At 27.1% G+C, this 15,245-nt stretch overlaps 1 protein-coding gene across 1 annotated transcript; it reads right to left on the reverse strand.

The window, feature by feature from the left end:
• Positions 1–13,266: 13,266 nt before the first annotated feature.
• LOC112689541 (gastrula-specific protein 17-like) lies at positions 13,267–15,000 on the reverse strand. Its single transcript, XM_025563313.1, has 3 exons — positions 14,268–15,000; positions 14,108–14,200; positions 13,267–13,439 (listed from the first exon to the last, which is right to left on the reverse strand). The coding sequence occupies exons 1-3, from the start codon at positions 14,589–14,591 to the stop codon at positions 13,329–13,331; spliced, it is 528 nt and encodes a 175-aa protein (XP_025419098.1). The 5' UTR covers positions 14,592–15,000; the 3' UTR covers positions 13,267–13,328.
• Between the last annotated feature and the right edge of the window lie 245 nt (positions 15,001–15,245).

A 15,245-nucleotide genomic window follows, 5' to 3' on the forward strand; every position in this document is an offset into this window, starting at 1 on the left:
ATTTAAAATTTATGTTACCATTTTCAAAAAGTATAAACTAGATCAAATATTAAAATATTATTTTTAGCAAAAACAATAAGACCATAAAAGAACATTATTTTTAAAAACATGTAAATTGATCAAGTGTTTCTAGTGAAATAAATCATTCTGAATAGTATACCAATATTGTGATGGTGATTAATAGACATATCGAAATCATTCGTGTATTTTATTTAAAGCGCTATTAATGGAAAATAATATATTCAAATAATAAATACAACACCTATACAAATACATTGGTACTGTAGCTTAATAAGCGTGTGTAACAATTGAGATAAGAATCGATATTTTTAGTGGTGAAGCGAAAGTTTTTTACTTTTTTTTCATGTTTTTAAGTTTTGGGCTTACAATGATCAAAAGTCTTACATCTATTTTAATGACGTGTCCAAAAAGCGGGTATTATAAATAAAAACGACCCCGTCGTCATGACAAATTAAAGTAAGCGTTACCACTATCCTATTCTCGTAGTCACGTCCCAAGAGAACATAATCAAAACATTTCGCGTGTGATATTCTCGCCGTATCGCAAACGTTCTATCTACGGGCTCAGACACACAATAAGTATCTTTTTTTATATTTTACTCAAAAGAAAAAAACAAAATAAGTTTTTAACATGTTCTCTTTTAGACAGAGCCTGATTTAAGTATTTTGAGGCCTTTAGAAAAATTATAAAAGTGGCGTTTTACGCTTTTTTTTTTTTTAATATTACATTTCATACAATGAAAGTTCTATTCTAAAAAAAAAAGTAAAGGTTCATAAAAATCCAAGGTCTCCTAATAACGGAGGCCAAAGGTGGATATAAAATCAGGTTTTTCGAGAATAACTTTTTTCTTTAATGAATATAATACGTATACCGTTTTGATTTGATGCAGTAAAAAAACAGCCAAATATATAATGTACCTATACATGCACCGTGAATGTTCAATTAAAAGACATCGAGTGCAATTTGTTTCACTGTATTATATTTAAAATGGTGTATGAAGTCGTTATACAAAATAGATTTTGATAAAACCCGATCGCATGTAGAGCAAGAGAGTATGTTAAGTTAATTACAAATACCTACAATTTGTTTTTACTCTTATGTTAAATATGGAAAAAGTAACTAATAGTGTCCTTAAACTCAACTTAAGTAATACAGTTTATGTATCTAGTAGTAATAAAATGTACATATAATTGAAAATAATCAAAAAATAATGGAATCGTTATATTAGAGACTATGAAGATATATGAAAAATTGTAAATATATTTTGAAATAATTTTAGTGTTTTTAATTATTCTGTTGAATATAAAATAATTAACTTTTTTTAATCTAACAATAGTTATTAAATCTTGATCTCTATCAATAGGGTAATACAATTTTAATATTTTATAGATTATAACTGAGCTATTTTCAAAATAAACATATAGTTGTTTATGTATTTTTTCCTTTTTTTCAATTTAAAATTATATATTTAATAAAAATTATATTATATTATATCGAGTGCATACCCAGAAAAAATATTAAAATATTATAACGAGCAAGAAAATGATATAAGTCTGATGACATAATTAATAAAAACAATATTAAAAAAATATTACTATATAATGAGGGAATTTCATTGAACTATTTAATATATTATAGTAATCTAATTATAGATTCATTGCTATCAACTCGAGTAGTTTAATGTTTTCTGAAACAAAAGAATTAAAAATCAATAAATAAACACAAGCAATCTCTAAAAGCACAGATTAAAATGATCTAAAATATAATTCATTTCTGTTTTGGACTACATCAGTGGTAGTGAGGCATACAATGGCGAAAACTGCTTATATTTCAAATCAAATTTATAACTAAATTAATTTTATAACATGGTTATTAATAATGTATATCGAATTCATGATTATAAAAACTATATGAGTACTAATAGTTTTGAAAAAATAATTGTTATCAAATAATGAAAGACTTTTTATTTCTTTTTTTTTCAAAAATAAATAGACATTCCTAGCCTATGGCTATCTATATCTATAGATAATAAAGAACATTAGTTTGTGGCTATTTTAAAAGGATAGTTAAATATAATAACGAAAGACAAAGTCTCAAATTTTCTTTTATGAAATATTTAAATAAGTACTACAGAATGAACTGAATTAAATTATAAACATAATGATCGATTAATACTTAAATCAAGTTAATTATAGAAAGTCTCAAAATAATCTAGTTTGATAAGTATACTAAGCCATCATCAAAAATTTAATTAAAATATTAATAACATAAAATAAAACGATTTAATTATTTTAAATTATTATTATTATTATTATTATTATTATTTATGTAAGTGAATTGTATTTTGATCACACATCTATAGAAGTAATATAATATAAATTTAATTTATATATAAATACATTTTATTCAAATTATAATTTTGTTTTAAATTGTCGTAATCAAAAAATTTGTACTAAATAAATAATAAATATTAGTACTAATAAATAGCCATACATTATATTTAAAGTAATTTATTTTAAAATAATGGATTTATGATTGAATTTAGTCGATACAAAAAGTTGATGTTTTAGTTTAACAATTAGTAGCTGCTTATGATATTCAGATATTACTTGTAATAATTAATACTAATTTTATAATTATTATGAAATCAGTTATAATTCATTTTTTTATTAAACACGTTTATTATATTTCTTTACTATAAAAATGAATTCAATTCATCAATACTAAATGTACCTACTAAAACATAGTAAGTAGTCGGCGACATTATTTCGTAGACATACTATAGTACATAATTTAGTAAATTAAGTAACTACACTAAATTCACTATTAAATAGTTACGCATAGTAATACAACACATTGAAGTATAATTCTCAATTAAAACAAAAAAAATACTATCTCAACATTTTATTTATTACTGTAAAATCATAGTGTACGATCATATGTATTATTCATATATATCAAGGCCAATGAATTAATTAATAATTAATTAATTATTTATAAATTAATAGATGTCACACGTTATAAAATAATTTGTTAATTTAAGGAGATGTTTATCAAATTGTGTTATTCATAGCGTAAATCAAATAATCATTATTATTATATTAATGGGTAGAAAAATAGATATATTATTATATAGATATATTATTCATAGAATTATTCACTTTAAATATTATATTCGTTCTTCATTAAACTAAATACACTATATGATCATAAATAATATATAAGTAACATGCAGTAATGTACAATTATGATTTATTTATTTATTTAAATTTAATTCGTCAACATTGTTAATGTATTTATTGATATTATATACATAATTACCCGAATTTATTGTGTATAGTTACAAATGGTAACTTTAAAAGATAATTTTTATGTATATCATCTTGTAATATTAAGTATAATTTTTTTTATGTTTTTATTTATTTAATGAACATTGTTGGCCAATGTAATAAAATAACATAAATAATATAATTACAAAATGAACTATTAAAAATCACAAATGAAGTTGTAGATTCTGGTCGAAACGAGAAATGTATTGTTTTTACTACGTTGTGTGTTTTTTTTTTCTGTGAACACGATTTCGACCAGTAAGATTGCTCCAATCATCACAATTATAAAAGATTGTTGATAGAAAATGCCAATTTAGTACTTATAAGGAAGACATTTTAATTATTTTCCAATAGTTTGATTAATAAAGTGCATTTTTATCTTCATCGTAACTCAAAAAATAATAATCTTAGGATCATAAGATTTTTACTAATTGCTTAAACTACCAATTACTATAGATCAGTGGTTTTCAAACTTTTATTAAACATGGCATGCCGTGGTTTTCTAAAAGAATCACGGCACACTGAACTTTTTTTTTAGATAACTAAATTATTTTGAGTTATAATTATATACATTTAATTAGAAATGTGTGCTTAGTAAGCTAAACGTTTTTTATTAACTATAGTTACATTGTATGAGTTATTACATTTATTTACATGAAATAATTGTATTTTGTACATATATTTAATGAGAACTGTGTGCCTGAAAGCGTTATATCTTTTAATCTTAGACGAATAGTTGACAGACACAACCGCATTTCTTCCTAAACTGAATTTAGGTTTTCTCGTTTTTTATTTTTTATATTCGTAAGGGCTGAAAACCCCTGTTCACAATGGTATGAAGTTGAAAACGACAAAAGAATAATCAGTGCATTTATTGATATTTCTGAATATTCTTCAAAAACTTATATCCAGAATTTACCGAGGTTGATCTCTTTGAATTTCAACAGCAATATTCGATTATTTTTAATCTAACAGAGATTTTTTTTCATTACCAAGTATTAAATCCACCAAATCACTAATAGACACATTAAATGGGTAAAGGGTCTCGTACCCAGTCGTAATTTTTAATATTAATACTTGAAAAAATATTTATTCATATTTACTTCTAACAGTGAGATAAGTTCGACTATTAACGACAAAATGTTGTCATCAACAACTAGCACAGCAGTACATCAAAACATAAATATATTATCTTGATTAACTTTAGTTTTCCATAGATAAAATTTTTCGATGAAAGCCATAGTTTTGTTTAACGATGTTATTATATTTTCATTACGACTTTGCATACTTGAATTTAGTTTATTGCGATGCTGAAACAAAACAGTTAAAAAAGATAATTTTGTCCACCACTTTTCATCCCAAAGAAAATTTAATTCAGATTCTTCCATCGTCAAAAATACAAGTAACTCATCATTCAAATTGTAAAATCGTGATAAAATACTGTCCCTGGAAAGCCTTGTTACTGTATAAAACACTGTATAAAACCAATCTTAAATACTCTGCATCCATCTCTTCACAATTTTTTTCGAATAGCCTTGATTTAAGAGGTCAGCTCTTAATAAAATTAATGACTTTTATCACTTGATTAAGTATATTTTGTAAATCGCTTACTTAGAATTTTGCCACTAGGGCCTCTATATGAAGCAATGGGTAAAAATTATTTTTTTTTTTTCTTGACTAAAGAAATGAAACTTTTAATTGAGCAAGTAATTCAATTTGCTCCATCAGTACATATACCGATACAAATGTTCCATGATAAATTTACTGATGATAAATCTTCATCCAAAATTTTAAAAACATCTTTACCTCTCATTATTTCTGTCAATGTTTTACAACAAAAAATTTTTACTAGTATCATCATCAACTACCATGCGTACAAAAACCTAAAGCTATGTTTTTCCATTTATATCTGTAGATTGATCTATTTGTAGCGCAAACATGAGAGAATAACGTAACCTATTTTATATTTGCTGCTCAATATCCGTAAACATGTCGTTTATGCACCTACTTATTGAATTATCAGATAAAGGAATATTCAATGTATCTTGTTTGGCTTCTATTCCAAAGAATATTTTCACAATTTCATAGCAAGCCGGTAGAATTAACTGCTCACCTATTATAATACCTATTATATAACATATATATATATATATATATATGTGTGTGTGTGTGTGTGTATGTGGTTTCATTGTTTTAGCCACAAGCTCTGCAGCTACATGACTCGCTTCATGAGATTTATCAAAAATATTCTTAATTTTTGTCATATATTTACTTTTTTGAGATTGTGACTTTTATAACGTTGAAAATCTATATTATTTTTGTCAATCAAATGTGAATTCTTAATAAACAAATTATGATTAAATTTACTAGGTACCATTGATTCATTTGACTATATTTCACCACATACGAGGCACCATGAACGAGGATCATCTATATCACCAGTACAAAAAAATCCCAATTTTAAGTAATCTTCGTGATACTGACGAATATTACTTTATTTTAGTTGTGGTTGAATTACTGAAGCATTATTGTCAATAAAACAAGTAACAAATTTATCTATAGTTATAATCATAGGCGTAACTTGGAAATTTATTGGGAGGGGGGGGAATATAATTACATAGGTATCTAACGAAAAGGTTGTCCGAGACTAAACGCCACTTTACTACCAACATATTATTATATAAAATTATTCATTTTAGTAACATTATGTTAGATAAGCGAAAATTTAAAATCTTTTAAAGATTTAAAAAAAAATGTTATAGTAATAGCTATAACCAGCTGTTTTGTACTTATTCTAAAACAAAGTATGTTAAATATTTGAAGGTGCACTGTCCTTCCTAATTTATTCTAGGGGCCTATTCCTCCTCCTTGCCCCCCCCCCAGTTTACGCCTATGATTATAATCATAAGTATAATATGTAAATTAATATCACAAATGTATTTTTTAAACAACACTACAAACACGGTGTAAATGTCTAGGTCAGTTCCAACGGTTATACTGTCAGGGTTATAATATTACCTATATATTTTATATAATTTTTTTATATAAATTAAATAATAAATAATTTATATCAGCGTCGGGTTACCCTACAGGTAAAGTAATCAGGCAATTGGAGCGGCAAATTTTCTGCACTTAAGAAAAAAAATGTATTTATAAAATTATACTATAATTTATGAATATTAGCCATTAGATTATTAACTCAGTGAATACTGAAATGGTTTCGGTGAACGCGATCAACTAGAATTGTTATTATTAGAAAATCTATGTTTTTCCCGGAAACTATTTAAATATAATCATAGCTATACACTATGGTGATACATTCTACATTCTGGGTATGCCAATATTTATGATAAATTCAAATTTTTGATCAACATAGACAAGAAGTCAATTGATACCGATGGTATTGTCCAAGGAGCCAAAAAACTACAACAGTTTTATGAAACGGACATTGATAAAAACACATTTACACAAGAATGTATATATTTCAAAACTTATATGCAAAATGCAACAGAAAAAAACAACAAAATCAAAGTTTATTTACATTTTTTAGAAATCAAAATTTTTTATTTAATTTTTTTTAATTTTATTAGCCTTCAGTCAAAGACTATTATGGCTCAACAATAATTGTTATATTGTTAAAATTATTATACAGAATACATAGCAAATTAGAGATTTCACTACGTTTCAACATAACAGTAAAGAAAAATCATAATTTGGTAATGGATAATAATAATGAAAATATTTATCGTAACAAAACGGTATCAAAGATAATATGGATTCAATACCCATGAAATATACAATTACAGATAAAATATAGGTTGATTTAAATAAGCATTAATTAAGTTAATGAGGTGGAATAGGTTTAGCCTACGGGATAAGAAGTTGGTTTATAACAACTGTAAGGAGAGTAATTTGGAGATTGATTAAAGTGGAAAGGTAAGAAATAAATTTGGTAAATGACTTTTCATAAGTGTGGCTATTTAAAAAAGTATGGTTATTGTTTGAGACAGCTTCTGCATAAGATCTCGTTCTGGACTTGGATTGAACATCTGGGACCTTAGGCAAGGAAGGCTTAAAAGAAGTTGCATGTTTATAGTTTGTTTTTTTTTGAACCGAATGTGTATTTCTTATCGTAGAACGATTTCGTCTTTTTGTACCCGGGTAGCCTTTATAATTGGCGGTATTATCACCCGAGCATAAGGCGCATTTAGCCGGTGAATCGCGCGACTTGTTGCAATCTGCAGTAAGGTGGTCCATGCTGCATTTAACACAGCGAGGAGTATGTATTCAGTATCTGAATGTGTGTCCGTATGATTAACATCGCTTACATTGTGACTGGTGACGATTTTTTCTCTGTATTTCGATGATGACTTTGAAATTAAGTAGTTTATTCAGTTTAAAAACGTCCATATTAAACTCGTTTTTGGTAAGATGTACAGCAAAAGTGACAACGGCCGTTTGTCGGTCCTATTTAAAATGTTTTCAACGCTTAGGACAAAGAAACCTAGATCCGTTAGAACCGTATCAATGTCCACTACGGGAGTGGAATGATGGAGGTGACAAATTATCGCAACGATAGGGTGGATGTGACGGGCATATGTATGAAAAGAATGATCTGACTCCGTGAGATAGCCCAAAACTTTTGTGTGGTGATCATAGCCATTAGTTGTAATTTTAAGGAACTCCTTAGATGTTGACAAGGTAAAACCATCAGGTCCAACAATAGAGATGAGATCGCACTTAAGCCGATTAAGGTTGGCTGGGTTTTTTATAAATATTGGTGATGACTTACGGGTTGTCTAATCTGGAGAATTTTCCACCAGTATAGATGTCGGATCGAACACGACCTCGCCTGTAGAAGGTGTAACTGAGACCGGTAGAGGGCTTAATACATCGATTGTATGGTCAATATCCTCAGAGAGTGAAACATATAAATTTGGAGTGACAAAAGTTCTGGGATTTTGTCGGTAGTAGTCGGAGACGACGAGGGTGACGAGGATGATGATAAATTACGTTTAGACCGATTATGATTACGAGACATTGTGTTTAATGAGCACAGATATCTATATTATACTAGATGACAAACTCTCAATATCACTTGAAGCACGCATTGATTATGTTATCATTTGTCCGCCATGTTTTGGGTTGGCAAAATATTGTATCAACACTATTCCCCACACATCACAATATTAATTATAACGGACTGTGAACCTTAACATTCCTTTTTCTGCACTTATTATTTATTTGGTATCATTTATTATTTTGTTTTGTACACTATTTAGTTACTAATATTAAATAAATATGCCTGTATCTTGCGTTGCGTACGGATGTTCAAACCGTTATAAAAGCAATTCCTTAATTCACTTTTTTCGGTACGTATGAAATGTAGATTGTTGCGGACATACATAAATGTAGGTCCTTACGACTCTTACAATATGGGCGAGACCACATAAATCGAGATCGGGAAATGATTATGAATAATAAAGTATTCGCAATAATAAAAAGAAACTATTAATTTAATTAGAGGGTAATACGATGTTTCGGACATACATAAAAGTAGGTCCTTACAATTACCAATAAATGATTATCATCGGTGAACAATGTAGAAAGGAATAATTAAAACCCGAAGGCATCATCGAACATAGCTAAATTTTTTAATACTGCAATTAGTAAAAACGCATATGAGAGATGCGCGAATAGTAATATTAACAAGGTCACTAAGGTAATAAATCTTATATTTGTAACAATCGAAAATAACTTTCGCACAGCGCGGCACGTTTGATCCCCACGGGACCTAAGTATATAAGGGGGTTGGGAATAGACCAATATTCAGATGTGGTTTACATGTACAGTCGCAAGCACCTTCACGCCAGATCATTTCTTAATTAATGTTTTTGTACTTAGAAAAATTCTTAAAATAAACAGTTAAATTATATTTGAGTATTTTTATTTGAAGTATTATCCTAAAAACTTAACCATCGTTACGATTGGACGACGGCACGCAACAAGATAATATGATTTAAAAACACATAAAAACTTACATTTTTATTTGTAACGTATACATATTTATAGTTTTCCTTTAAACAATGAGGTAACAACTAAACTGTGGACGGATGCAATTAAAAGGAAAAACTTTATACCAAATCAATGGAGCCGTATTTGTAGCGTGCACTTCACTGATAATGACTACCAAATTCGTCCTGGTGCTAACAGACCAATATTAAAAGTAAATGCCGTCCCTTCAGTTTTTCCATCGTTTCCAGTATATTATCAACATAAACCTAAGAAACTTAGAAACCCACCTAAAAATAGGGATTTGCCCTCTTTTAAAGGTAAAACTAATTAATAACTTTAATTGTTAAAGACAGTTATTATAGCCAATTAAAAATGTGTTTATATTATAGATGAGCCTAGTACTAGTACTGATCCAAAAATTAGTAATGAGAATACTGATTTAGAATTAATTGACGATCACAGTATTTTACTTAAAAGTGTTGATAGAGAAGTACAAACATCTCATTCTTCTTGTAATGAACTTTTATTGAAACATGAAATTAAAATATTACGTCAAAAGTTACGGCGAAAAGAAAAAAAAATAACCAGTTTGGATAATTTACTAAAAGAATTAAATAATAAAGGATATATTGATTCTGAACAACAACATTTAATGTTAAGCAACTTTAATTGTAAGTTTTAATTTTATTGGTTTTTGTATACCTAGCTTAAAACTTACAAGTATTTTTAATATGGTAGGTTCATTTAGAGACTTATTTATAAATGAAACCAAAAACTGTGATAAATCTACTGGCAAGAGATATACCAAAGAAATAAAACAATTGGCTTTAACATTGCACTTTTATTCTCCTAAAGCGTACAATTTTTGTCGGTAACTACATTTTTCTTAGAAACAATTTTTTTTATATAAAAAGGGATATTTAATATTAATCAAGTATTTTTTATGTCTAACATTAATGATTTTTAACATTTTTCATAGATCAAATTAAGTTTACCTCATCCATCATCATTAACTAATTGGACATCATCTGTTAATGCAGATCCTGGATTTTTCCGAGAAGTTTTTATGTTTATTAAAAAACATATTCCTTCTGAAGATCTTGACTGTAATTTGGTGTTTGATGCGATGGCCATACATAAGAAACTTATTTATGATGCTAGTAAAGATAGGTTCTTAGGTTATTGTGATTTTGGTAATATTCAAGTAGAAGCACAAGAAACGTTAGTCACTGAAGCACTTGTGTTTATGTTAGTATGTTTAAATCAATATATATAGTACAATTTTAAATTAATATTCTCAATTTTGTAATGAAATTGAATTTTTATTAAACGTAATGAAAAATGTTTAATTTAATAATTCAGTGTGTTCAACTATTTTATATAGTGTAAAATAATATTGTTTTGCCAACCGAAAACATGGCGGACGTGTGATAATACTGCGCCGCCGGGCTTCACTTCTCTCAATGGAAAACATCGGTAGTTCGTTATCTAGTATAATATAGATATCTGTGTTAATGAGCAATCACGATTTATCTATATAGATAAAAGCAACATGGTTGTTGTGATAGCGCTAACAAGCGTAACGCGTGTGTTCGATGCGACGGTCGACACTGGACTGAAATCAGAATTCAGAAGAACTATTTCCAATTGTTAGCATCGCTTTAAGAATATACTTCTGTTTGGCGGTTACTAATTGTTCGGTAGAAAGATCGTTTTTGTGTCTCAAAAGAACTAAAACTTATTTAAAATCTACTATTGGCGAAAATCGGTTAAATAGTTTGCTCTTCTGTGCATTGTACCGGAATTAGAATCGACAATTGACTTTCAAGACCTAATCAATACATTCGCTAACCTCAAAATACAAACGAAAATGATTTAATATTTGACTATTGTATTAAATTTAAAATGATAAAGAATAATTTAATTAACAATATATTTCTATATGTATTTTGTTTTAAAAAAAAGTTTAAAATGAAATGGCGGCAAATGTCCAGCTTATAAGCGGCAAATTGCTTAATCCGCCACTGATTTATATACATTAAAAAAAAAAAAATTACCACATGTACGCAAAATAAAACGTGTCCATCGGATGTAAATGTATCATTCAACTTCGAAACAAAACTTTATAGTCGGCTACTCGTAAACTGTTGTACTTTCGGCATTACAAAATAAAAAATATTTCCTATTGTTCATCGACTTTTAAAAATATTGATTACTTTACCAGTATCCACTGCAAACAGTGAAAGATCTTTTTCCTCTTTACGGCGCTTAAAAACATATTTGAGAAACACAACTGGTGAAAATTGGTTGAACGGCTTAACAGTTATGAATATTCATCGGGATTTAGTCGTAACCACCGACGAAAAAATAGATACTCTAGCTTTAAAAAGTAGACGCATTAAGTTAATTTAATTAAATATTTTTTTATTTTTTTATTTTTGTTTTAATTATAATAATATATATGTGAAAAAATTAAATATACGTAAAGTAATCAATTTCGTGTGTATGATTTTGTCAATTAATTTTGAATAACACCCCCCCTTAGAAATTTCTAGCGCCTGCTGTAGATAGTAGTAGATAGACAAATCATTTTATTCATGAGCATTGTAAGGGCAGTTCGATGCGGTGGTTGTGCACTACCTAAATTCAAAAAAAAATGTATAATAACTTTATTTGAATTAATTAATTAATTAATTATGAACTCATTGTGAACAATAATTAAAGTAATCTAAGGTTTTGAAACCATTTTTTTTATTGTTTACTGCATTATAATTTGTGTTTGAATAACTACGTCGTTTATGTACACACAATTATAATGTAAACTAATCTTTAAAACTTACTTTATAATTTTTTAAATGGGAACGTGGGGCAAAATAGGGAATAAGAATAAATTGATTATTTTAAATTATATTTTTCTAAAATTACAGTCAAATATATGGGGCACAATGTGGTACTCTTTATAAAATTAATAAAATGTTGACAAAAATATGTCAAAACAAGATTATTTTCATTTATTATTTATTTTATTAATCTAAGTTTTCTTATGTTATATTTACAAATAATTTTATGAATAGTACATAAAAGAAAAAATAATGAACAAAATGCACACACAAATATAGTCTTCATTTTCATCAATACTAGCACAAAAATGATGAGCCCATCTCTTACAGATTGTGCATTTAATCCAGCCATCAATAGACTTTCAATATTGTTCGTCACAATATAAACAAATATTTTTTTTTGTATGTGACACTATTGTGAATTATGTATGCGGTATGTCATGTATAACATGGAATATTTATGAGGGAACTAAATCATGGTCCGGAAGCTAAGCCCCCTCCACAGTTGTGCCTATGTGTTTAAGTGATCTTTTAACTTAAATATTAGAAGTGTTGTTGCTTAATGATAAAACTAAAAGTTCATTTTTATACGGCGATTCAGTTAGAACTCCTATCTTGCCACATCTTCTAGAATTTCTTTCAGTTGTCTTATTACTTTTTGAAATTGGCAATACATTTTCTGGTGAAAAAACTATGTTAGTAATACTGAGAAATGATCAGAATTTAAATTTAGAATATTATCTGTAGTATAGTGGATGTTGTATTGGATTTTGGTGATGAATATATCTGGAATACCAGAATTTTTTGCGAGCTGAGATCGGTCAATATGTTAGACCTGGTGGGACATGAACTTAAAGATTTTCTTTAGATATCAAATTGTGAAGGATATAATTAAAAATAAATAAATTATTATATTATATTATATTGGTTTAAATCACTCAGCTGTTTAAGTACAAAAATAATCAATAATAATAAAATATAAATTAATCTAAAAAATAATAAAATATTTTTGATCAAGAAAATATCTTTAATGTTAATTAATATAAACAGATATTATTAACACTAACAATTGAATAAGTATTTTACAATAAAACTTGTGTGATTATAAATATAAGTCTCTTCATCAGATATTATTTTCTGAACTATTTAATAGTGTTTCCCATGGATCTTCCAACATTGATGGGTGAAAATAACTTTCATTGTTGTTTTCATTACTATACTGATTTGAATAATTCTAAAATAATATGATATATTTTATTAAATTCGGTGCTATGTTCTTAAAAATATTAATTTTAAGTAGTGTAAGTTGATATCAATTAAATATGACAAAGAATTCTAAATTCTTCTAAATGTTTAATCACATTATAGGTTTATTGGTAATATATAATTATTATAGAGCATATTTAACTATTTTCTTACACTTAAAATGTCATTAAAATAATATTTTCATATCAAAACGATGAAACAAAAATTGTATGTTATTTTATCAATATATTTTTATAATTTGATTACTATAATTCAGAATACTGTATAAATTATTTTTTTTACTGTGTAGAGAAATTAATTTGTATAGACACAATAATAACAGTTTTTTTTTAACATTATAGAATTTAATTGATGTTAAAAAAGATAAATTCAGTTATACGTATCAAATTTATATACTAATATATATTTAAGAAGCATTTTATAATTTATGGCTTATGAAATATATATAATAAATCTACATACACTCGTCATTTGAATCAAATAAGATTTTGGTAGCTTCACTATATATTTTTTTGAAATGTTAAAATAATAATGATTAAAAAAAAATATGTTCATACTTACAAAGCACAAGTTAAATGTTTCAATAAAAATATTATTAATAGGTAAATTTTAATATTTTATAACAGAAGAACTTACATTTAAGTTTTGTTTTTTATATTTTTTGAATTCTGGTCTAGGTGATGAATAACTATTTTGTTCTTGTGATGTATATCTACCTGAACTGTTAGGCTAAAACAAAAAATATTAAGCAATTATCATGCATCTTAAAAATTAACTTAATTATCTAGTTAATTACGTTTGAATTCCAACTGTTATTCATTCGGTTTGGAGGAGTCCATTGGTATGGTGAACCTGAAGGACATGGGCCACTGAACCTTGGTGAACCTGTAAAACGTGGGCCACTGAATCTTGGTGAGCTACTACCACGTCCACGCCAATGTTGTGTAATAGGTGAAGAATGCTGTGGGTAATTGTCGTACACCAAAATATTGCTCAATTTGTTATCCATTAACTTCTTGTCAGCCAGTTGTGGATGTTTCTCAACATTTGGTGATGCATCATTTGAAGCAGCAGATGTGTTCCTTGATTTTATTAGAGGTGATTTATACTTTAAACTCATTTCAAATACAAAAGAACAGTCTTAAAATAAAATAAATTTATCTGTTTATAAATATTTTCATGAGACTAAAATGTAGAAAATGTGTACTAAGACATTTAATAATTATAGTAAATAATTTATTGAATACATTTAAACTGTTTTAGATTTAACTCATACTAGAAGTTCATTATGATATTATAATTGTTAGGTATTCTCCTATGACAGTTATATGTTAGGTAACTATGGTCCCATTTAACTGAGTCTGTTTATTCGCAGTCGATTAAACCAGGACGACCAAACTACGGCCCGCGGGCCAACTCCAGCCCAACATCATTTAACATTTGGCCCGCAAAAGTATGCTAAATTACAACAATTATTTGAGTAACTATAATATTTTACATTTACGTAAAAAAAAATTGAAAAATTAAAAAATTATATTTTTTTTATGTCCCGTGGTTAAGAAAGTTTTGTTTTCATGGCCAGAGGTAAAAAAATGTTTGGTCACCACTGGGTTAAACCATCACGTTATCATTTTGTTGTTTGTTGTTATCACCTAAAATGTATTATCAAAATATATAAATTTCAATTAGAGATTCTTGATTTCATGTTCACAAGTAAAATTAATAGTTCATATTTCAAAGTTTTAAACATCAACAAATTGTTAAATCTAAATAA

The sequence above is a fragment of the Sipha flava genome, unplaced genomic scaffold, assembly GCF_003268045.1.
Source record: "Sipha flava isolate LNK unplaced genomic scaffold, YSA_version1 112_pilon_pilon, whole genome shotgun sequence".
NCBI lineage: Eukaryota > Metazoa > Arthropoda > Insecta > Hemiptera > Aphididae > Sipha > Sipha flava.

Excerpts from the sequence above, each read along its gene's own strand:
- LOC112689541 (XM_025563313.1), bottom strand. The coding sequence starts at position 14,591 with ATGAGTTTAAAGTATAAATCACCTCTAATAAAATCAAGGAACACATCT. Across the intron at positions 14,201-14,267 it reads ATAACAGTTGGAATTCAAAC|CCTAACAGTTCAGGTAGATA; the intron begins GTAATTAACTAG and ends TTTTTGTTTTAG. Across the intron at positions 13,440-14,107 it reads ATAAAAAACAAAACTTAAAT|AATTATTCAAATCAGTATAG; the intron begins GTAAGTTCTTCT and ends ATATTATTTTAG.